The sequence below is a fragment of the Euprymna scolopes genome, chromosome 12 (genome assembly GCF_053919585.1).
Source record: "Euprymna scolopes isolate OS-2025 chromosome 12, ASM5391958v1, whole genome shotgun sequence".
Taxonomy (NCBI): Eukaryota; Metazoa; Mollusca; class Cephalopoda; order Sepiida; family Sepiolidae; genus Euprymna; species Euprymna scolopes.
The window spans coordinates 75,550,245-75,575,491 of NC_136493.1; the positions used below are offsets into that span (position 1 = coordinate 75,550,245).

At 28.1% G+C, this 25,247-nt stretch overlaps 1 protein-coding gene across 1 annotated transcript in view; it reads left to right on the forward strand.

The window, feature by feature from the left end:
* The window catches only part of LOC145291344 (ceramide synthase 5-like), a 250,627-nt gene that overhangs the window by 201,942 nt on the left and 23,438 nt on the right, over positions 1-25,247 (forward strand). The window contains exon 7 of the mRNA XM_080137108.1: positions 9,642-9,770. Within this exon, the coding sequence (XP_079993234.1) occupies positions 9,642-9,770 (129 nt within the window). The remainder of the gene's footprint in view (positions 1-9,641; positions 9,771-25,247) is intronic.

Here is a 25,247-nt window from a genome sequence, read left to right on the forward strand (position 1 = left end):
GTATTATGTATATATATACGTATTATGTATATTATATATGTATTATGTATATATTATATATGTATTATGTATATTATGTATATTATGTATATTATATATATATATATTATATATATTATGTATATTATACATATATATTATGTATATTATATATGTATTATGTTATAATATATATATGTATTATGTATATTATATATGTATTATGTATATAATATATATGTATTATGTATATATATATATTATATATATTATGTATATTATACATATATATTATGTATATTATACATATATATTATGTATATTATATATATATTATGTATATTATTATATATATTATGTATATTATATATATATATTATGTATATTATATATATATATTATGTATATTATATATATTATGTATATTATATATATATTATGTATATTATATATATATATTATGTATATTATATATATATATATATTATGTATATTATATATATATATATTATGTATATTATATATATATATTATGTATATTATATATATATATATTATGTATATTATATATATATATATATTATGTATATTATATATATATTATGTATAATTATTATATATATATATTATGTATATTATATATATATATATATTATGTATATTATATATATATATATAATTATGTATATTATATATATATATATTATGTATATTATATATATATATATATTATGTATATATATATATATATATATTATGTATATTATATATATATATATATTATGTATATTATATATATATATATATTATGTATATTATATATATATATATATTATGTATATTATATATGTATATTATGTATATTATATATGTATATTATATATATTATATATGTATATTATATATATATATATTATGTATATTATATATATATATATTATGTATATTATATATATATATATTATGTATATTATATATATATATATTATGTATATTATATATATATATATTATGTATATTATATATATATATTATGTATATTATATATATATATTATGTATATTATATATATATATTATGTATATTATATATATATATATTATGTATATTATATATATATATTATGTATATTATATATATATATATTATGTATATTATATATATATATTATGTATATTATATATATATTATGTATATTATATATATATATATATTATGTATATTATATATATATATATTATGTATATTATATATATATATATATATTATGTATATTATATATATATATATTATGTATATATATATATATATATATTATGTATATTATATATATATATATATTATGTATATTATATATATATATATATTATGTATATTATATATATATATATTATGTATATTATATATATATATATTATGTATATTATATATATATATATTATGTATATTATATATATATATTATGTATATTATATATATATATTATGTATATTATATATATATATTATGTATATTATATATATATATATTGTGTATATTATATATATATATATTATGTATATTATATATATATATTATGTATATTATATATATATATATTATGTATATTATATATATATATATTATGTATATTATATATATATATTATGTATATTATATATATATATTATGTATATTATATATATATATTATGTATATTATATATATATATTATGTATATTATATATGTATATTATATATGTATATTATATATATATATGTATATTATGTATATTATACATATATATTATGTATATTATACATATATATTATGTATATTATACATATATATTATGTATATTATACATATATATTATGTATATTATACATATATATTATGTATATTATACATATATATTATGTATATTATACATATATATTATGTATATTATACATATATATTATGTATATTATACATATACATTATGTATATTATACATATACATTATGTATATTATACATATATTATGTATATTATACATATATTATGTATATTATACATATATTATGTATATTATACATATATTATGTATATTATACATATATTATGTATATTTTATATACATATATTATGTATATTATACATATATATTATGTATATTTTATATATATATATATTATGTATATTATATATATATATATATTATGTATATTATATATATATATATTATGTATATTATATATTATGTATATATTATGTATATTATATATTATGTATATTATATATTATATATATATATTATGTGTATTATACATATATATTATGTGTATTATACATATATATTATGTATATTATACATATATATTATGTGTATTATATATATATATTATGTGTATTATACATATATATTATGTGTATTATACATATATATTATGTATATTATACATATATATTATGTGTATTATATATATATATTATGTGTATTATACATATATATTATGTGTATTATATATATATATTATGTGTATTATACATATATATTATGTGTATTATACATATATATTATGTGTATTATACATATATATTATGTGTATTATACATATATATTATGTGTATTATACATATATATTATGTGTATTATACATATATATTATGTGTATTATACATATATATTATGTGTATTATACATATATATTATGTGTATTATACATATATATTATGTGTATTATACATATATATTATGTGTATTATACATATATATTATGTGTATTATACATATATATTATGTGTATTATACATATATATTATGCGTATTATACATATATATTATGTGTATTATACATATATATTATGTGTATTATATATATATATTATACATATATATTATATATATATATATGACGATTAAGCTACACTGAATATTCGACGTTTCATCCAATATAGGACTCCTCAGGCTTATGCGCGAATTCTGTTTTTTTTTTTTTATACTTTTAATACGCTCCTCTTCTATTGAAATTTTAGTTAGCTAATCAGATTTCTAGTATCCACCATCCACAAAGGGCATGCATTTTATCGGACAAAGGATCTGTTTTAAAACTAGGTTAGTGTTTGTTTTTTTTTGTTTTTTGTTTTTTCATATATAAATATGTGTACATATATATATGTACATACATATATGTGTGGTCGTTTATGTATATTCATGTTTATTTTATTTATTTGTTTATTTTCTATTGTTTTTGTTATTTTTAAAACTATTTTGTATCGCTATCCTTGAGTAAATTGTATTTTGTGAACAGTTATTTGCTATTTCTCTTCTACAGTTTAATAGATGTTGGGGTTCTTTAAAATACAGGATAGCAAATTTTTCATGAAGGCATAATCTACATGGGTCGTCCAGATGCCTACACGTGGTAGCTTGTCTTATTATTTTCCATTCGACTACCGGCGAATGTCCGATTTCTTTGAGTTCCCAGTATTTATTCGCTAGTGTTGTTTTTATATGGTGTTTTTTATTGTTGAATGTATCTTTGTGGTCATAGTATCGGGTTTTGAAATCTAAGGAAGTCAGCCCTACGTAATATTTCTTGTTATTCGGGTTTTCTTTCGCAAATATCTAACTAAAAGCGTAGTTCATCAGGCAACAAGGTCGAACACCAACATTATGAATGCATAACGTAGTAGCTATTAGTTCATGTGTTAATTTTTAACCTTGCAGTAAACATGTTTTCATAGCCCTTTCATTGACGGCAGAGGCAAAATATATTGTGAGCTGAACGTTTTGATTCTTGGTGGTAGCGCATGAGTCTTTTTTTTTTTATACCTTTTAAATCATTACTATATATTGCATCCAATCTATCCATCTATACATATATATATATATATATATATATATATATATATATATGCCTTATTTTATATATTACTATCAGTTCCGCCCAGCTTGGCTCGGGCCCTATGTACTGTTCGTAAGGTGATGTGCATATGTATATATTAAAAAGTGTGAATATGTAAAGTAATACCTTTTTCACTTTTATATATATATATATATATATATATATATATATATATATATATAAATCTATAAAAGTGAAAAAGGTATTACTTTACATACTCACACTTTTTAATATATACATATGCACATAACCTTACGAACAGTACATAGGGCCCGAGCCAAGCCCGGCAGAACTGATAGTAATATATATATATATATATATATATATAAACTGAAATTATTATAAACACAAATGTTATGATACATGACAGTTTATTTTTATAAGAGTTTTATTTCTAGACTATTTACTATTATAATTCTATTGTAAAATTGACGCTGATATTATAGCTGGAATCCCTCCTTTAGTTGATTGTTTCTGCTAAAATAAGGCGTACTAATTACACCGGTTATCAAATAAGTTTTTATTGGATTAGTATACTAATATAGTTAAGTGCCTCCCCCCCTCTCTCCTTATTAAAAGAATATATTCATTCTATAAGTACATACCCAACATTGCTCAGGATGCAGTGAAGTAATTTTAGTTTCGCACATTTTTAAACTTAAGGTAGACAACTATTATGTTCTTTAATTTAAAAAGAGTTATATTTTCTACTGATTTTTATTTTGAGATAGTTTTAAAAAAAAAATTGTTTGAGCTGAAATTTTAAAATAAATTGTAGCAAAGTGTCTTTTTGTTTTTGTTGTTTTACATAGGAATCACCACTTATCAAGGCTCAGAGACCCCTCAAGGATAAGGGTTGAAAGTGTACAGTAGTCAATTGGACAATATAGTAATCGTTAGTAATGGAAATTTGGTAAATTTAACTTAAGTGGAACGGCTCAAAAACTTGTTTATGTTGGACTTGAAGACAATCAGATTGTAGTCAGCTGGAAAGCAGGAAAACAATAGTTCCACAGGCATACACTTCTAAGAAAGAAGCTTTGTTCATGGAATCTACGTTTAGGTTTAGGCACAGATAACGAGTGGGGGGGGGATTATTGATAGTGTTCTTGGCTAGACGAGTGTTTCTTGTGAAAGTTTGGCAAGGGGAGACCATAGATTGGAGCTCAGTCAAGCACTTGCCATGAAAATAACGATAAAGCAAACTTGCAACATTTCTTCTGTGAGATAGAGGTTGCAGGGAAGAGAAAAAGGACATCTCCTATGAGGCTACAAAGTCTCTTTTGAACTCTATCAAGGCAGGACAAGTCTTTTCTAACAGTTCCTGCCCAGATGTGGCAACAGTATTCCATCCTTGGATGTACCTGGCTCTTATATAGATAGCGAATTGCATCAGCAGTGATCGATCTACTGGATCGATAGAAAGGTCCTACCATTTTTCCAGTAGCCTTGGCAACAGTGGCAAAACAATAACAAATGAACATTGGCTAGTCAAAATAGTTTGATTTATGAACTTAAATGCTGCTTGTGTCAAATTTTATTGATCTTGCTAATTGTTATCCGATTTAAATGCAATTTATTTTTAAGTAAAATTTTTTTATTCCATGCAGAGCTATAAAATCCAGGACATGCACACTTATTTTTTATAGTTCTCACAGTGAGCATCAGACATTGATCCTTTCTGTTGCACATTGGACTAGAGATGGCTTTATCTTTAATGTCGAACATTTAACATTTTTATTAAGTTTACTAAAATCTTGTTACAGTCTGCAGCTTTTGAGAAGTTGTAATATTAAGATGAAATGAAAAGTATACAAATTTTTTATAATAGAATAGTTAAATTTTAGTGTTTTTAAGAAAATGTGAAATATTTTTTAATATTAATAGTTATTTAATTAAAAAACAAGTTTCTCATTAACTCCTATTTTCAGATACATAAATATTTTTTCTCTTTTTTTCTCTTTTCTCTTTTTTTCTCTTTATCCTAAATAAGGCATATTGCTACTAGGAATATAAGGGGCTACTAAGTGGAGAGTTGAGCATGTTAGTACAGTCAGGAAACAGGGAGGGAATTCCAAAGTCTAACAGTCTTGAAGAAGAAACTATTAGTTGAAGGTTTTCTGGCATCGAGGAACCTCAACTGTGAAGAGATGGGATTTTGTTGCTTGTTGGGTTAGTCAGGAGTATGTACAGCGAGGGGCCACAAGTGCTATGAGTTCATCAGAACATGTTCCATTAAAGCATATTAAGCCGAGTAAGAGAAATAGTAATGTTAATTTATTTTGAATCATCGGGAGAGATGTTTAAAAAAAGAACTCTTTAAATTCTCTTTGATAAATGAGTTTAACAGGTAAACACCATTTTATTGAAATCGTTTCAATTTTTCGTTTATTCATTTTCTTTGATTTTGAAGTTCCCTTTAAAAATGACAAAATTCATGAAACACCTAAAATTAGTGGCCGTCTTTAATATATTTATTGAGACAAATAGAACATTTGTCTTTAAAAAAATTCTTTTTAATTGGTACAGTTAATTTAATTGGAAGTATGACCCCAATGCCTGTTCACCGTTACATTTTTGTTATTTAAATAAAACGAAAATATCTTTTGATTTACTACTGATTAAACACATTTAAAAAAAAATTTATGTATAACTTTCAATTTTTTAGAGGTTAATGAGAGTGCAATTTAATCTAAGTTTAATGTATTTATAAAGAAAATATTAATCAAATGAAAAATTAATTTAAAATTATTTAAATTGTATTACCTTATAAAATGTACCATTTTTTTTTTTTTTTTTTTTTGTCAACTAAAAGCAGATGATTAAATTAGTTTATCTTTTAATTGATTTGCTTTTAAGATTAATGCTAAATTAATTTAAATACTTATTTAAATAAACCAAATCAATTAGAAATATAAATATGTAAATGTATATGTAAATCAGCTTTATGAAATCAAAGTTAATTAACCATCTCATTCATTCTGAATAATTGTCTAACTACATTTATCAGTTGCTTAGGATGTGGTGAAGTCGTTTTAGTTTGTTGCACGTTTTTAAAACTAAGGGAGAAAAGATATAAAATTTGATTGTAATGGAGATAACTTTTTATATTCAATTAGATTGCTGATTTTTTTTTTCCCCATATTACCAATTGTCTGGGCAAGATTACATCATTTTTTGGTACTTGTCCGGAATGTGAACCATTTTATATTTTTAGATAGGATTTTCAAGTTAAATTCAATTATTGCAGTATCTTTTGTTTATTAAATTGTTAGATGAAAGTACAGAATAGTTAAAAAAAAAAAAAAATAAATAAATAAAATAAAAAAAAAGTGAATGAGTTTCTAAATGTACCCTATTTTTAAGAATAAACTATAGTAAAGACTATTATAGTGACAATAACAGGATAAAACAATTACCAATAAGAACTGATTAATCTGAATGAAAGTTTTATATATCAGTTTAAATGCTATTTAGGTCTTTTAAAATCTGACAAGATAACTTAGATTAGATAATTCATTTAGCAAATAAAATTATGTATTGTTTTGTACAAAATAACTTTATAGCTTAATAGAATTTGATTTTAAATGAATTTAGATTAAGTCATCAGTAATTAATAGACTTTTCTTCATTAAAAATTGTTTTAAAATATCAGAAACTTAACATTGACATAGTTCTGGTTACACATATAATCTGTTGTGTGTAATTATTATTTTATTATTTTACACATTATTTTACAGAAATAATCTCCGTTATGTGTGTAATTATAAAATATATATTGTAATTAATTAAATAGATAGGATGCATCATTTTTAAACACATTTTAACAAATAATTTGTCTAGGTATTGATTTCTATTTTATTTTCACACATAAGCAACAGCTTTGTTTTTAACATTTGATGAGGAAGCTATTTTAACACATGCTGGGATATTAGTGTAACTTTTTAATATGCATTCATAAAGACAAACTATAAAATATTCCTGTCAGGATGGCACATTTGTTAGTTTTATAGTCAAGAATATTGATTTGTGTGTGTTAAAAGGACAAATGCTTTGTGATATGATTCTCTGTGCATTGATATATATAATCATTTTTTTTTCTTAGTAATGTATGCTTATTGAACTGTACTAGCAATATAAATATAAAATATTTGCCTTTTTATTAATTTTATTTTACTTCAAACATGCATTTGCAGGGAGTTTGAAAAATTGATGGCATAACTTTGAAATCATGTTCTAAGTGTGGTTACTTTTATAATGGTACTCCATTGCTAAACCAGTTTCCCTTGTGGCCCATTTCTTTTTTGATTTGTTGTTTGTGCTGATCATATACATTTACCTGCATTTGGTCTATTGCATTCTGTTCCTTAAAACAAGAACCAACATATGCATGCTAGCTATCAATTCAATTCCTTCTAATTATGATGCCCAGATCTTTTTCTTGAGCCTCATGTATTTGATATATTTGTTTAGTGTAATTTTTTTTAATGTTTTCTTGGTGTATTTCACAATACCAGCCCCAAACTAATTTCCTGTCACAGGCAGTGTTTATCTATCCCATATGTAGAAATAATAGCCATTATCATGTACATGTAAAATGTTTACAACAAAGAATGTTGACCAGTATTTTTTATCAATGGCTTATAACTTGGAAGCGAATCCACCTATAGAACATAATCCTTAAGTTATGTCATAGATTTTACATACTCCATATGTAGTAATTTTTTTTTCATAAAAACATACTATTTGATGAGGAATTCCAGGTCATTTTCTTCAAAGAAGAAAACTTAAAATATATGAAAAAACAAAAACTATTTAAATCTTGAAAAGCTATCAAAATTGAGTAAATTTACTTCTAATAAGATCTTCCATTTTAGTTCTCATTCATCGAATTAGAATTTTTTAGAGTTTCTGTGTAAAGTTTCAAATGCATTCAATGAAAATGTTCTGTGGATCTTTTAAACATAAGATGCGCACAAAACAATGACATCTCCATAACGGACTAAGAGATTTGGAAGATTTCCAGTCATTCAGTTAACATTTTATTCTCATTACTCAGAAATCTAATTCTGGAGGGGAAACCTAATTTATCGAATATATTTTGATTAAGATTCCGTATCATAAATTCTATTCGAATTTGTAAGTATACTGTTTAAAAAATTTTTTTTTTTTTTTAAAAGTGAAATTTTATTGAATTATTTTTTTTCACTATTAATAGAATTAAAAAATGAATTATCATTTTAATTTCTTAAACTATATTTGCTAGTTAGTTTTATATTTTGTAAAAATTTTATACCATAATCTCTTGAGGTTTTCTTTGCATATTGATTACGTTATTTATTAAAGACACTAGTCCTTCCCTCCATTTTTTTTTCTTTCTTTTTTTTTTTTTTTTTTTTAAGTTAAAAACAAAATACTTTTTGCAAATGACTGCAATACTATTGTTTCAGATCTTTAACTTGATATATAGGCCTTCCATCATTTCACAGGCAAGCTTTTAAATCATCACCATAAAGCATCTCTTCTCTCACTTCAAAGACACAAATAAAAAGCAACAACCTCAATACACATCCCTGATGTACTCCCACTTAGTTTTAACATGAAAACTGTCACTAAATGTGCTGTTAATTCTAACAAGACTGCTTAATTCATACGAGCCCATCAGGCAACATTTTTCGCATTCTGTAAAAAGAACTTTCTCAAAGAAAATAACCGATGGCCTCTATTCATTAAAATTAGTCCCTGATCTTTTCTATTAAAATATTTCGTTTTTTCTTTGCCATTTTTAGGATTTCTGGGAATTGTTTATTCATCATATTGTCACGATGATATTGATGTTTATTGCTTGGGTTCAAAACATAGTACGCATATCATGCCTTGTCCTTCTTGTCCATGATGTAGCAGATCCATTCTTAGAGGTAAGTTCTTTACTTTTTGTAATTTTTTTAATTCCATTTTATTTATATAGCCATTTTGTATTTTTTACTGAAACCATCATCTATAATTAGTTATATATTATCATGATAATCCAAAAATAAAATTGTGTTTCTTTAAGGTTTTACAAAACAGATTATTCTTGATAGTTGGATTACCTGTCATCGGATGGGTTCATAATGCTTAAACATGTGATCAAACCGTCTAAATATTTCCAAGCAACCAAAAACATTTGTCCACCAAGCTTCAGTCATGAATGGCCAACAGTCTTTGTTTTATTGCTGCTCAGTGATATGGACGACATTTTGATAGTCACCTCCTCAGTAGGTGGTATGACCACGAATGGGATTCACATTTATCAGAGTATAACCTCAGTTATGTCAAAGATAATATCCATCAAAACAATTCTCAAACTATTCTTGAACTGAAGATGGCCATCACAAACAGAATCAGTGTAGTCTGTTGGAGTTATTGACAATTTTGTATATCATACCTAGATGTGCATATTATTGAATTGCAACAAAACAAAAAAAAAAAAAACATTTTTTTTTTTAATTATATACCAAATATGGTTGGATTCTGGAAGGAACATGTTCCCTTTTTTTTTTTTTTTTTTTATAAAGTAGGCAGGGTTATTCTGCAGCATGGTAGAAACAAGTATGACAAATTTAATAGATGGAAATTTACTAGCCATTATTGAAAATCTCCTAAAAATTGGCCCAGTCAAATAGAGGTAGTTATCTCTTATTTTATTGTCCTATGAGGAGTCTTGTCTCAGGCTAGTGAGTCCAATCCATTGTACACACAAACTTCCGCATGGCGAACAGATGAGAATTCAGATATGTTTTATCTTGTGACTTTGATGTTTGTGCTTTCATTGATCAGCTTGTCCCTTCTATAGCTTCGTATCTTATTTAGTATCTGTGGTATGTGAATGAAATCTTAACAAATAGTAAATTCATTCCCACCATAAAAACCTATTTGTAACCATTCCTCCAAAAAAAAAAAAAAAATCATTTTTTTTTTTTTATTCCATCGTTATATAACTTAAAAAGGAAAATATTTAGTAATTTTATTTAAAAGATAGCTTTAAATGAGAAACTTAGGGCATTAACTTAACATAGTTTCTTAATTCTGCATTCCATAGATTTTTTTTTTTAATTTTCCTTTTTACATATGATGAAAGGACTATTATTCATAAGTGGATCTGCACCAATGCAACCTTATTTGGAAGTGTATATATTTATCAACAACTTTTTTTGAAAATGAAATATACAAAATCACTTAACAACAGTCACATTTGTTGTAGGGAAGTTATTGCATAATAAACAGGAACAAGTATCTCATTGAAATTGTCAGAATATAACTTTTTTGATCCCAACAGAAAAAGTTTACCATTTCTATTGCATCAGAACATTTCTAGCATCGGCATTTATTTGCATTTTAAAGGAGATAAAACCAGTGTAATTATAAAATTAAAAAAACTGTTGGAATATTTGGAAATAATGATACAACCTGAAATTGTTTGAATTCTTTCCAACTTTATATAACTGCTAATATTGTAAAACTAATTCTGAAACGTGAAGTATTATGATTCATATTTATTAATATCTGAGATCATCTTAATTTAAATTATAGCTAGATATGCATGCAGTGGTATTTTTCATTGTTAAAGTTGATCATCCACTTAAGATTTTGTAAAAGACTTTCATTTATTTGACATTAGTTTTAACAGTACTCCTCTCACTGATGAATTTTGCCATTACAAAAGATAACAATTGTATGATAAAGACACTCCAGTTTTCTAAGCAAACATTTGATATCAACATTTTTTGTTTTAATTCACATGATCTTAATGTGCATATTTAATGGGTGGAGATGTCACAAAGTAATAAAAATGAAATAGTTTCATTAAGGGGGATTTTAAATAAGTGAAATATCTAATCGGTTTTGTAAAAAAAATCTTTGTGTTACATAGTTATCATTGAAGTTATCACTAGGGTTATCATAGAGGGGCACCAAATTGACGTTTGGTGTATAACATAAAAGGGGAGGACCATAATTGTATTTGTTGTCATGGAATGGCTATTATTAGAATGAAAGGAGATTATGCGTGTCCTAAAAGAATTCCGTGTGCGTATGATCGTCTAGTTTCATATGCGGTTGTGTGTGTGTGTGTGTGTGTGTGTGTGTGTGTTACATGCATTTTCTTCGACATACCTTACTTCATGTGTCGTCGATGTTGATCCATCTGGAATTCATCTTCTCTTGGAGGGAGACTGGTACCTGTTAGACGAAGATTTATCACTCCAAGACGATGAATTGGTTTTATAGTTTTTTATTTACCTTCCAGATGTCGACACAGAATATGGAAGTGAATCTTGCTTGCTTTGAACACGTCAGCATCCCCCACCCCCAGTGACGGGGAGGGAACAGCTATTAAGCCGTCCGTCTTCTTCAAAGCCCAAATCCAGTCTCACAGATCTAGCCAACCTGACCACGTCACTCATACGTAATCTGGTCAGCTGACCCTTGGTTCTGGTAAACGTGTCTACACTCCACGTTTACTCACCTCTCTCTCTCTCTCTCTCTCTCTCTCTCAATTCATTCTGTAACATTTGAAGTATTTTCTCATATCCTATTGAAGGTGAAGCTGTTACAGACGATTTGATCATTGTGTACTTGTGTTCATTCTTCGAAGGACGATCATTGTGTACTTAATTGTGTAGATCATTGTGTACTTAATTCAAATAAAACAATTTTTTTTGCAAACTCTAATCTACTCAAGTTCTTTGTTGAATGAATTGTATTGTGATATTTGGCTTTTCTACAAGTCAAGGATGTAAAGATAATTTGATATGAAAAACATTTGCTTGCATAAATAAGTTACTGGAATACTGTTTGTTTGCTGAAATAACATTGCCTGTCCATCTTTCTCTGGTAGCCATTTTGGATTACAGCAAAGCACTATTTTTGCCTACTTATAAAGTTGATAACCAGTTAACTGTCATTTGTTATTTATTAAAATACAGTTTAAAAAATGTGTTCTTACTGCAGAATATAAACTGACCAAACTGTCTACCAAGGGAAGAGGATCAGTCATTTGTGTGATCACTGTGGGTTGGAAGGGAATAGAAATACAGTAGCGTCCAAAACTAAGGGACAAAATTTTTAAGCCTAATATTTGTTAGAAATAACAACTATGAAAAGCTGAAATTTTGACAACTGGTAGTCATTATCATCCATAATAACATACTAAAATTTGAATCATTTGCAAAGGATAGAAAAGAATTATAACAATTATTTATTTTCAAAATAGGAACGTCCAAAAGTAAGGGACCAAATTGAGAAAAACAATGTAAATAGCCAAAAAAACAAAAAATACATGTACAATCAATATTTAGTAAATGAGCCCTTGCTCTCAATGACAGCTGCACAGTTTCGACTACAAGAATGAATCGGTTCCTGACAATCCATTCTTCTTGAAGCTTCACTCACAAATCCTCCGTGTTAATGGGATTTCTTTCCATAACTTTCACTCCTAAGGTCTTCCAAAGATTTTCTATTGGATTTAAGTCAAGACTTTGCGGTGGCCAATCCATAATTTCGAAATCTGCTAAAGTAACTCATTACCACCTTTTCCTTGTGACAGTGGGCATTCTTTTATAAAGGTAGCCCTATCGAAACCTGAATTCTGTATGATTGGCACATGATCTTGAACAATGTTTTTATAGATCGGCACATTTACACGAGTTTGTAATCGGACAAGAGGCATTCTACCTTTGCTAGAAAACATTCCAAATACTGTGATGCTTCCGCCCCCAAACTTGACAGTTTTCTTAGTATACTTTGCACTTAATCTTTCACCAATACGTCTCTTTACATTATTTTTTTTCTATCATTTCCAAATAAATTAAACTTTCTTTCATCACTGAAAAATACGTTTGTCCAATTTTCATGTCCAAATTACAAACCTGTTTGCAAAAAACTAACAAGTGGTTTTTTCCCTAGGGTTCGATTAAACAGCCCTATTTTTTGCAGTCTAGAAATGGTCTGTCTTGACACATTAACACACTAGGTACTATTCATAACACTTAATTTCTGAGTAAGACTTAAAATGGTCCTTTAATGGCATATACTGCATTATTCTATCTTCTCTTGCTGAAGTTTTGCGGGGTTTGCTGGTTTTAAAAGCACTATTTTGCTAGTATCATTGTAGGATTTAATAACCCTGCCTACAACACTCTTGAATCATTTCACTTTCTCTGAAATCTCTCTAATGGTGTGCTTTTCCAGCTTCACAATAGCTTGTCTCGCAGAGTAATCAAGTTTTTGGCATTCACCATAGTGCCGGCTGATACATTTACAAATGACTAAGTAAGACTTATTCTTTAGAGGAAATCAAAAAAAATTGAATATAGCATATTGTTTACATTGTTTTTCTCAATTTTGTCCCTTACTTTTGGACATTCTTATTTTGAAAATGTTATAATTCTTTTTCTATCCTTTGCAAATGATTCAAATTTTAGTATGTTATGGATGATAACACCTACCAGTTGTCAAAATTTCAGCTTTTCAGTTATTTCTAACAAATATTAGGTTTAAAAATTTTGTCCCTTAGTTTTGGACACTACTGTAATGAGAATGATAAAATGAATGTGTCATGTGACTTAAAGACGTGCAGAGACCAGAGTATGGACGGTTAAATCTGAGCAGCATAGGCAGATGTGTGAACAGGAGACTTCATTACTTTGGTAACATTGGAAGAATGCACAAGTTGAAAGAGCAGGGTCAATTGGCAGGGAAAATCCAGAAGAATATGAGGAAATGATGAGGATGGATTAGACAGGAAGGGAGATGAATAAGACTTGGACAGAGATAGTTTGGAAGTCAATTTCTAAAAGCCATCAAAAACATGCTATCATGTAAAACAAACATTAAACTGAATACAATTATGTATATGATTGTTCTGATTATGTTGGAGTCCTATCAAAATCTGTTACATTTTTTTTTTTTTCATACTTCTGTTTTAGATTGTAGTGAGGATGGTGTTGGATAATATTTACTATGTTAATTCGTTGATGTTATCCTAAGTTTTGAGAGAAAAGTAATTCAACTTTTTGTTTCAACAATGGTAGAACGGATTATATTTTGAAGAAACTTGGTTGATAGATGAACCATCTTTCTGTTACAGATGATTTGATCAGTAATAATGCAGAAAATCTGATTTTAATTTTGCTTACAAAGGTAGATGTTATGATTTGTTAAAAGTATGTGCATCCTGGTGAATATAAGCATCTGTTTGTTTTCCCATGAGGTTGATTTAAAAGTAGGTTCTCACTAGTGTGTTATGTGTCAAGGACAAAAATAGATCATTCTCTTTTGATATCAGGAATGGACTTTGGCCTTCTTTTGTAAATGTTTTGAGTGTTGATCTAGAATAGAAAAGTGATACTCAAGTTTTTCTTTGTGTTTATTTTCATGTACTTTAACAAAATCTTGGAAAAAAGATTTTTGCCTCAACAGAAATATATTCAAAATATTTATCCGGAAAATTATTTTACCGAGAACTATTAATATCAAATTTTAAAAAGAAAGATACTAGAATTAATTAAAAAAAAAAAAAAAAAAAAAAAAAAAAGCTCAGAATATGAAAAGTATCACAATAATGTAATATTTGTTTTATTAATCAGTAATACAATAAGTTTTCTTTCTTTTTGTTTCGTAATAACACAAGATGTATTAAAAAATAAAATAATTTTTTTTTTTTTTTTTTTTTTTTTAATATATTTTGTTTTTCATGTCTTGACTCGGTGACTCCGTTCCATTCGTTATATAATTAACCGTATCTACTTCCGGTAGTTTGATTTTTGCCGAACACTGATCTTGGACATTACTTTAAAAAATATACACATTTATTTTCTTTTGGAGGGGGAGGCTATTTTTAAAACTATATCTACTTCCATATTTTCTTTAAATTTCCATTTTTGAGCGATTAGTGAGATTCCCCGAGACGTGATATTCGCGTCAAACATTTTTTTCTTTTTTGTTCTAAAGTAACTACATAAAAAATAAAGCAGGATGAAGTTTTAAAATTGTGTTTTATCTTACAATTTAAAAATAAAAACATTGCAAACACTATTTTTTTTAAAACTAAATAAACGTTTTAAAATAAGTTGAACCATTAAAACCTTACAAAGAAAATGAACACTTTGAAAATCGATTTTATATATTTTAAAACAACAGTAAAGAAGTAAATATATTTAAAAAAATATATATATTATGGGAGTGTAGTCTCTTTTAAAAACAATACCCCCATTAAGAACCATCCTAAAATGTGTTTTCAATCAATATGTATTCAATAATGGAGTTTTCTAGCTATCAAAAATGGACGAGTTTTCCTAAATTTTATGCTGCATCCAATTTATAATTCTAAGTATAATTTTCGTGGAGTTTAACTATTCAAATTTAATACGGCCAGTGAGTAAAATTTTGTTTCATCTGTAGGTAAATTTATTTATTATTAGCAGCAAAGTTTAGTATCTGTTCTGAGACTATATTACCTTTTCTGTCCTCGAAATCCTTGTTGACTTGTTTTTCTTACTAAATAAACACTTTAAAATAAGTTAAACCACTAAAATCTTAGCAAGCTAGGTAGAAAAATCGATTTTGCCTCTTTTAAAACAGTAAATAAGTATAAATATTTAAAACATATGCGGCCTGTAATTTCGTTTTTGAACAATAAAAGCTTTAAAATGAGTTGAATCACTAACAACTTGTAATTTGTAAATAGTGTTTTCATGTGCAATTCAAGTTTTCGTGATATATTTTTTTTCAATTGTAAAGTGGAAGCACAGAATAGATACAAAACACCTCCTCATGTGAAGAATGGCTTTCAAAATAAAATTATTTCAGCACGGTACCAAAAATACATTAGTACCTAAAATTTTACTTTGTAATGCTTTTATTTTTAAATCATAAGATAAAACACAATAATTTTAAAACTTCATCCTGCTTTATTTTTTATGTGGTTAATTAAAATTAAATTATAATCATATTCTTACATTTGAAATAATAGTGCAATTAAATTCTACCTATTGTTCATTTCAAAATGTAAACAAACTTCTGGTTAAATTAATCGATACAGTTTTTAAACGATTAGTATTTTCAAGTTAAATTCAAATTTTGATATCTTTTCGTTCATTAAATTGTTAGGTGGAAATACAGAATAGTTATTTACAAACAGCTGAGTAACACAAGCAGCTTTGATTAAAACGAAAAGATAGCATCAATAGTTCTAACCAGTGATCAGTTAGTATGCGTAGTTGCTGCCGGCAGCTATTGCGAAAAGTTAGTATTAATAGTTGCTCAGCATGGTTTGACAAAAAGGTTAGTATAAATAGTTAGTGGAAAAACCGTAATATCCAAATTTGTAAAGTATATTTTTCTTTTTAAATTGATATTATATCAAAATATATAATAAAAATATCTCAAATAAATCAGAATAACATGAGCATTATTATCACTATTCCAAAGGAATTCATTAAATATTTGAAGAAATTTAAAATGTTTTTTTATGCTATACCTACGGCTTCATTCCTTATACTCGCTCACCCCTCGTCTCTCTCTCTCTCTCTCCATATATCTCTCTCTGTAAAAATCAATGTGCAAGCGATAAGAAAATATAAACCGCTTGAAGTAGCATCAACAATTCTAACAAGCAGTCTGATGCTGTTAGAAATAAAGAGTAGTAGTAACAGTAATACTAGCGAACAGTTATTAAATGTTATGTTATGGTAGTATGAATAGATGAATAGTCGCCCGGTTGGAAAACCCTTAAGAATCAATTTTGTAAAAATAATTTTTTTATTTTATTTATTTTTTTTTTTTAAATCGGTATTATATAAAATTATATAAAATATCTGAAATGAAATAGAAGAACATGGAGATTATTATTATCACTATTCCAAAGGAATTCATTAAATATTTGGCGGGGAAATTAAAAATGTTTTTTCATGCAGTATCCACAGCTTCATTACTCAGTAGTAGTCTGCAAGTAACATTTTGTTTGGCCAAGCAGTTACTTGCCTGACTAATTTCACTAATATTCCATCTTGGTTATCTTATTTTGACTACAACTTTTTATGATATTTAAACTAAAATCATTTTTTTATGGATAAATTATTTTTTCATTTCACAATGAAAAAAATGTTGCAAACACGTTTTCATTGTAATATCTTTAACCTATTTAAAAATTTTGCACCAGACCAGTGTCTTGAAAAAAACAAAACTAAAAAAAACATTAATTTTTATATTTTCCACCTTTTCTATTGAACCAATGACCTTAATATTAATGTAACAAATCACTGTGAATTGAGCACTAACTGAAGCTTTCTATTGACAAGTAAATCTCCTTTTCATGTGTCATTCATGTTTTCTTTGTAGTGAGTTCTTGTCACATTGCTGCAGTGTAGCATCCTTGCACTTTTACAAATGCTTACAGTGTTCTGATGAACTTACTGCACTTATACTCTACAAAAATACCATGACCCACCTGATTAGCAGCAAAATCACACCTCTTCACTCTAGATGCCAGAGGATTTCCTAGTTTAATATCTGGTTTCTTCCTTGGACTGTTTATATTTGGAATTCCTTTTCTGTTCCTTGTTTGCCCAATTGTACCCACATGTAGAAATGTAAATGTAATGTAAGCGAACATCTTTCTACTGAATCTTTACATAGGTTGCCATCCTATAAACCAGGTTCCTATCACAATAACTTCTTACACTTTAGTGGCAATATGTGTTGTATGAAGAAAGAATGTTTAAATGAAATAAAATATTTTCAAAACGTATTGGTGCATGAATAAGCATGATTCATTAGAGTTGAACTCTGCACAGCTGATCCTAGAAGATGCAATGATATCCATTAGACCAAGAATGCAACCCCTTAATTTGTTGAAAATATTTTATTCATATTTGCAAACGAACATGCATCACCACCACCACTACCACCTGTGGAACAACAATGTTAGCTTGGGGCTTTGTTGTTTGTTATTCTTGAGCAGTAATAGTTTGAAATTAAGATTTAAAAAATGTTTTGGTGTCTACTGCCATTAGTTGGCATTATTTCATAGTTTTCCTATACTCCGGGATGTTAGATCTCTGCTTTTTAACAGAATTCCACTTTAAAAAAATTTTTCTTTTATTAATTTAGAAATTTTTTTTAAATTTTTAACCAACGACTGATTTCTGCCACATCGTTAGAGCTTTACATCTTTATCGTTTGGTCGATTTTGTTTCTTTTTTTCCTTGCTCTCACTTTATCTTTCTTTCTCTTTTCCTGTTTTTTCCCTCTTTCTCTCTCCATCTCAGCTTTGTGTATAAAATAATAAAACTAAATAAGTTTAAAAAAGAAACTATTTTTAACACATTAAGTAAACTTTGAACATTTTTACACAAAAAGCTAATTTTAAAAAATGTAACATATCAGTTGATATTTTCAGTATAAAAAGCAATGAGATTCTACCTTTTATAGGCAGTTATGTGAGAACACTCTGGAAAACTTACTGGAAATAACAAAATGTTTATTTTTTTAAATTTAAATGGGTAGTCAAGTTTGCATATGAATTAAACGTAAAATGATCAAACTGGCTATCCTAGTGTTTTAGGAAGTTAACTAATATTTTTTCCCTTCCCTTTGGAAGAAAATTCTGTGCAATTTTTTTTGTGGGTTGGGGTTTTACATTTTTTTTTTTTATTTAAGAGGGTAATTCTCATTTTCAGGTTGTTTTTTGTTTTGTTTTTTTTTTATATACTAGTTGGCTCTACTATTTCGCCCAATGCTGAGGAGAGAGTCACAGTTTTCTCAAGGGAATTAGTGAATGTAATGAAACAAAACTGGCAGAACTTTAATCCATCCAATGTGCATACGATTTTTATAGCATGAAAATGAACTTCTGATCTAAATATAAACAATCACAATTTTAGTTGAGATAATCTGAAAAGCCATTGTCATCCGTGTTTGTACTTGTCATTGACTCAAACTTATCTAATCTCTTCACTCGAGCACTGTTACCAAAATATCTTAAATCCTCAATTGCTTTCTTTTTAAATTCTCTTTGATTATTTCTGTGCTGTTGTTGAATTTAGCTTTCAAATATGCTTAATGTTCAGCTGTCAACTAAAACAGTACAATCCTCTCCATTGGATCTTCAACGATGATGTTGACAGAGTACATTGTTCATCCTTTTCTGCTTGAGTAAGAAAAACTTATTTTTAGAAAATATTTCCGTCTCTTGTTTTTATCACTTTATCTTTGAATCATAAAAAAAGTATCATGTACGGTACTTTGGTGGCGTAGTGCATGTGGCATATACAGGAGCATGTACAATTGTCAGGGGAAATAAGCATAGTATGGAGGGAGAACATCACGGGTAGTCATCCTGAATTTGAATAAACGTCAGGTTTTTAAAGGAAGCACTATCTCTGTAATCAACATCTGAGGCAAGCTGTTTGTTCTACATTTCAGCAATTCCAAATGCAAAAAAATATTTTTCAAATATGTATTTATTAATAAAAAGGAAAAGTAGTTTGCTTGAAGCATTGCTGGTAAACGAATGTAAATGTATAAAAAGTGTTTTAGCAATGGAAGATACTGGGATGATGATATGACGCATGGACAAAAGAACGAAAGTCGCATTTAAATTATATATCTTTGTATATCTTTTTTTGTTTTTTTGTTTTTTACATATAAATCTGTAAATATAGACTTATTGGTTTATACAACCAGAATGGTAAATGTATTTGATAATTATGAGTTACCTGTCTTTTTTTAAAAGACCAAGATTATGCTGTAAAAATGGAACAGGAAATATTCCTTATGGCATACTCAGGAAAAAATTTATGGGCTTTTTTTCCTCTTCAATTATCTCTGTAAAGTCTCTATGCCTGAATATTCAGTGGGCAATTTGCTTTACTGCAGTTTTCTAGCATTATTGGGATAGATGGTTTAAACTACAAGTGAGAACTCGCTTGTCATCATAATTTAGCTGTAAATATTTTAATTATGTAGTAATTTTAAATTTCAAGCTTGATGTTTACAAAAGCATACTGGTGGTGACTTGGTATGCTATATTCATGCATAATTAGTTGTTGCCATGTTATCTCAAGTGATTGAGTAGACTCAACAAATGGGCTTTATCATAAGACCCGCACATATAGTCATGCTGAAATATCTGGGGCATTCAACACGTTCCTCAGCATTTACTGGTGCTACCAGATCAGGCTGTCTGAAGATATTGGCTTCCTAAGACAAGATGCACCTAACATTGATGCTTTTTGTTTTTCTACTTCCTTTTGCAAAAACAAGAACTCCTTTTCCCCCTTTTTCCTTCTCTCCATTTCCTCTTTCTTTTTCGACATCTCCCACTCCTTGATGGGTTTCCTAACTTAAAATGTACCAAGCATTAATACTGTAACCCTTTTTCCTCTCCCATTGCAACATTCATTTATATTCTGCAGGGCAGGGAACAAAAACAAAATCCACTATAAAATAAACAAGTCAAACACTACAAACTAGCGATTAAAGATACAAAAAACTTAAAGAATAAAAACGTTCTATGAAATGACTGGATGCAACAATTGAAGAACTTGAAACATAAAAATTTTACACATTTACCCTGTTGGTGAGGCTCCAGAATACACCAACTGCCCCTTCTGCATAGGGTAAAAGTCCCTCAATGGGGCCACCTGTTGACCATAGGTGGCAGTCCGTAATGCTCTAGAATGGGATCTGGTGGCTGAGCACCTCATGACTTGGATCCAAGTGGCCATGAGTTTGCAACACTCACTTTGGATAGACGGGCAGAGGGAGAGACCCAACCTGATCAATGGGCTAGTCATGACAAGCCCTAATGACAGTAAACCCTCACAAAAAGAAATACAAATACATCACACACAAACACATATACAAAAACACATTGATATTAGAAAGCGATGTCAAAGGCCAATCAGGTAGTGAAACCAGATGCTACCGACAACAAACCCTTTTGTTATACTTTGTTGAGGCCAAGGAAATAAAGAAATCATCACAAGCAACTACATTCACTGTTTGAGTATATCATCTTTGTATCCCTAAGGTGCTTGCATGAATGGGTTTTCCTCTAACCATCTCCTAATATAGGGTTTTGAGGAGGATGGAGAGCAAGGATGATGAAAAAAAATACTTCATATGGCTTCCAAAAAAATCAAGACCCCATCCAGATTCAAACTCAGAAAGTGAAGATGAAAATACAATCTTTCCTAAATATATAATCTTAGAACCGCAAGACAATGCACAAATAACCAAAATGTCTCCATTCCTAATTGAAAAAATCGTGAACAAAAATCTAAGCAAAGAAATAAAAACCTTACTTGTACAAGTATCTACTAAAAACAGTGCCAAAATTTTTTTAACATGAACAAAGTTCCATGATATAAACATCAAAACCTACTCTCACAAAACCTTCAATACCTCAAAAGGAGTCATCAAATGTCCAGAATTAAACAACTGCTCCTTAGAAGAAATAAAAACAAACCTAAAAAACCAAGACCCCAAAATAATTATAATAAAAAGAAATAAATAATAAACACACATTAACCTTCAATACTCCTACCCACCAACTTGAATTGGATATATTAACATTACTTATATCCCCAGACCACTTTGCTGCCTAAACTGTCAAAAATTCGGCCACCACAAAGAAATGCCCAAAATGTAGCAGTAATGGACACTAGGAAACAGAATGCCAAAGAAACATAAAATGCCCAAACTGTGGTGAGAACCATCCAGCATACTCACCTCTCTGCCAAAACTGGATCAAAGAAAAAAGAATAAATGAATTAAAATATACAAAAAACATAAGCTTTACCGAAGCCAAAAAGATCATTGAATCAGCCTCCATGACAAAACCAGTTAGATTGTACGCAGGTACAACTAAAAACAACAGAAAACACATAACTAAAAGGAATGGCTACCCTAATAAAGATCCTTCCTTCAAGAACTAGTTGAGGCATTGAGGACCACCTTACGGCAACTACCATCAACTTAAGATGTTCTTGAAAATAACTCTCCATCAGCCAAAAATAAAATCCCACCAAACCTCAAAAATCGACCAAAACTTTCAAATAAAAAAAAACTCACAGAAACTAATACCATCCTAAAACCAAATGAACAAATGCCTAGTATACCCTGGAAAGGGAAAAAACTAAGTCTCATCAACCAAATAGAAAATAAATGAAAAATCCCCCCCAAAAAAAGACTGATCCCATTCCATGTCAAAAACAAGAACTACAGACCAGAATAAATTTAAAACTTTGGAAACAATGAAAATAGATGACGAACCTTTAACCCCACCCCATAATCAAATAGTAGAAAACAACGACCCCTATTCTCAACAAGACAAAAGGAAATCAAATACATAAAATTAAACCATGGCCAACAAAATAATCCAATGGTATTGCAGAGGTGTAAAAGTTAACTGGAATGAATTACTTCTAAGATCCAATCTCTGCCCTACAATAATGTCTATAAGAGACCTTTTTAAAACTATCTAAAAATATCAATTTCCATAACTCCACTGAATACAACCACACAACACATAACCCAAATAGAGCCTCTGGAGGAACAAAACTACAGCACAAAGCCAAATAAATCTACAAACTAACTTCGAGGCAATTGCCATCACAACCACCCTACATAGAATGGTCATAATCTGCTCCATCTATATACCACCAAATGCCCCTATAAATGAAACAGAAATAGAAAAACTTATCAACTAACTTCCTTGCTTCTTATTAGGTGACTTTAAGTCATAATGCAAGTTGGGAATGCTCAGATACAGACAGAAAAGGAATCATAGAAAATATTATCAACGACAACAGCCCATGCATATACAATAATAAAAAGAACAATCTTTATTCACTCTGCTACAAACTCATACTCAGCAATTGACCTCTCTATAAGTGATCCTAGTATTTTTATGGATTACAGTGCATAAGGACACCTGGGGAAGTGAACATTTTGGTTCTGAAATAACCTAAAAAAAATTCCTTGCTTGGAACTTTGAAAAAGCTAATTAGAATAAATTCAAATTATTATGCAAACCCTAACCCTAACCCTCCTGCCCGAAAACACGAGACCTGATCACGCACTTTACAGAGACCATCTCAATAGCTTAGAAATGCATACCTAATACAAAATCATCAACACAGTATAATCGGCCTTGGTTTAATGATGATTGCAAAAAGGTTATCAGGCTACAACATGCTGCATTAAGAAATATCAACGATCAACCAACTTCTTAGAATTTAAACAACTTTAAAATATGCAGAGCTAAAGCATGTCAAACAATAAAAGAAACCAAATGGAAATCCTGAAAGAACTTTGTGTCCGAAATCAGTAATAACACCAAAGACAAAATCATATCGAATATGATACAGAAGATATCAGGAAAAAACACCAGTTCCCCATAACCACCACTGGATAAACAATAAAAAAAATAACCCCAAAAAGGACAGGACCAACCTGCTTGCAGATACTATTGCAAATAATTCATCAACCAAAAATTATATTAAAACCTTCCAGACTATTAAATAGGAATCATAAAAAACAAACTGAACTTTAAAAGTAATAATGAGGAAGAATACAAACTTTTTACCATTCATGAACTAAAGGATTCATTAAAAAAAAAAGCCAATAACAAGGTTGAGGGACCAGATGAGATAACACATGAATTCCTAAAATAACTATTACATGAACCATTAAAGTATTTATTTTCGATTCTTAATGACATTTGGATCAATGGCAATTTTCCAGCTATATAGAAACAAGCCACAGTCATTCCAATACCAAAACCAGGAAAGGATGCATCTAACCCCTTCAATTATCGCCCCATAGCACTAACAATCTGTGTGTGCAAGACAATGGAGAGAATGGTAAACACTGGACTAATTTGCTTTCTTGAAACTAATAAAATAATTACACAATTTTAATGTAGCTTCTGAAAACATCGAAGCACTACAGATCACTTAATACGATTGGAAACTTTTATCAAATACATTTACACAAAAAAAAAACATAACTGCTATTTTCTTTGATCTGGAAAATGCTTATGATACTACATGGAGGTATGGTATAATGAAAGATCTCAAAGAAGCTGGACTGAAAGGAAGACTACTTATCTTCATCAACAACTTCATCAATAATAGACTATTTAATGTCCGTGTAGGAATATGCCTCTGACATCAGGGAAGTATTTTGTCTGTAATATTATTTAACTTAAAAATTAACATCATTGGATGTGTAAACCAAGGTATGGATTCTTCACTATGTCATTGATTTTCTAATTGCATACAGTTCAAGGCATATCCACATAATTGAGTATCAACTTCAACAATGCATTGACAAAATAAAAAAAATGG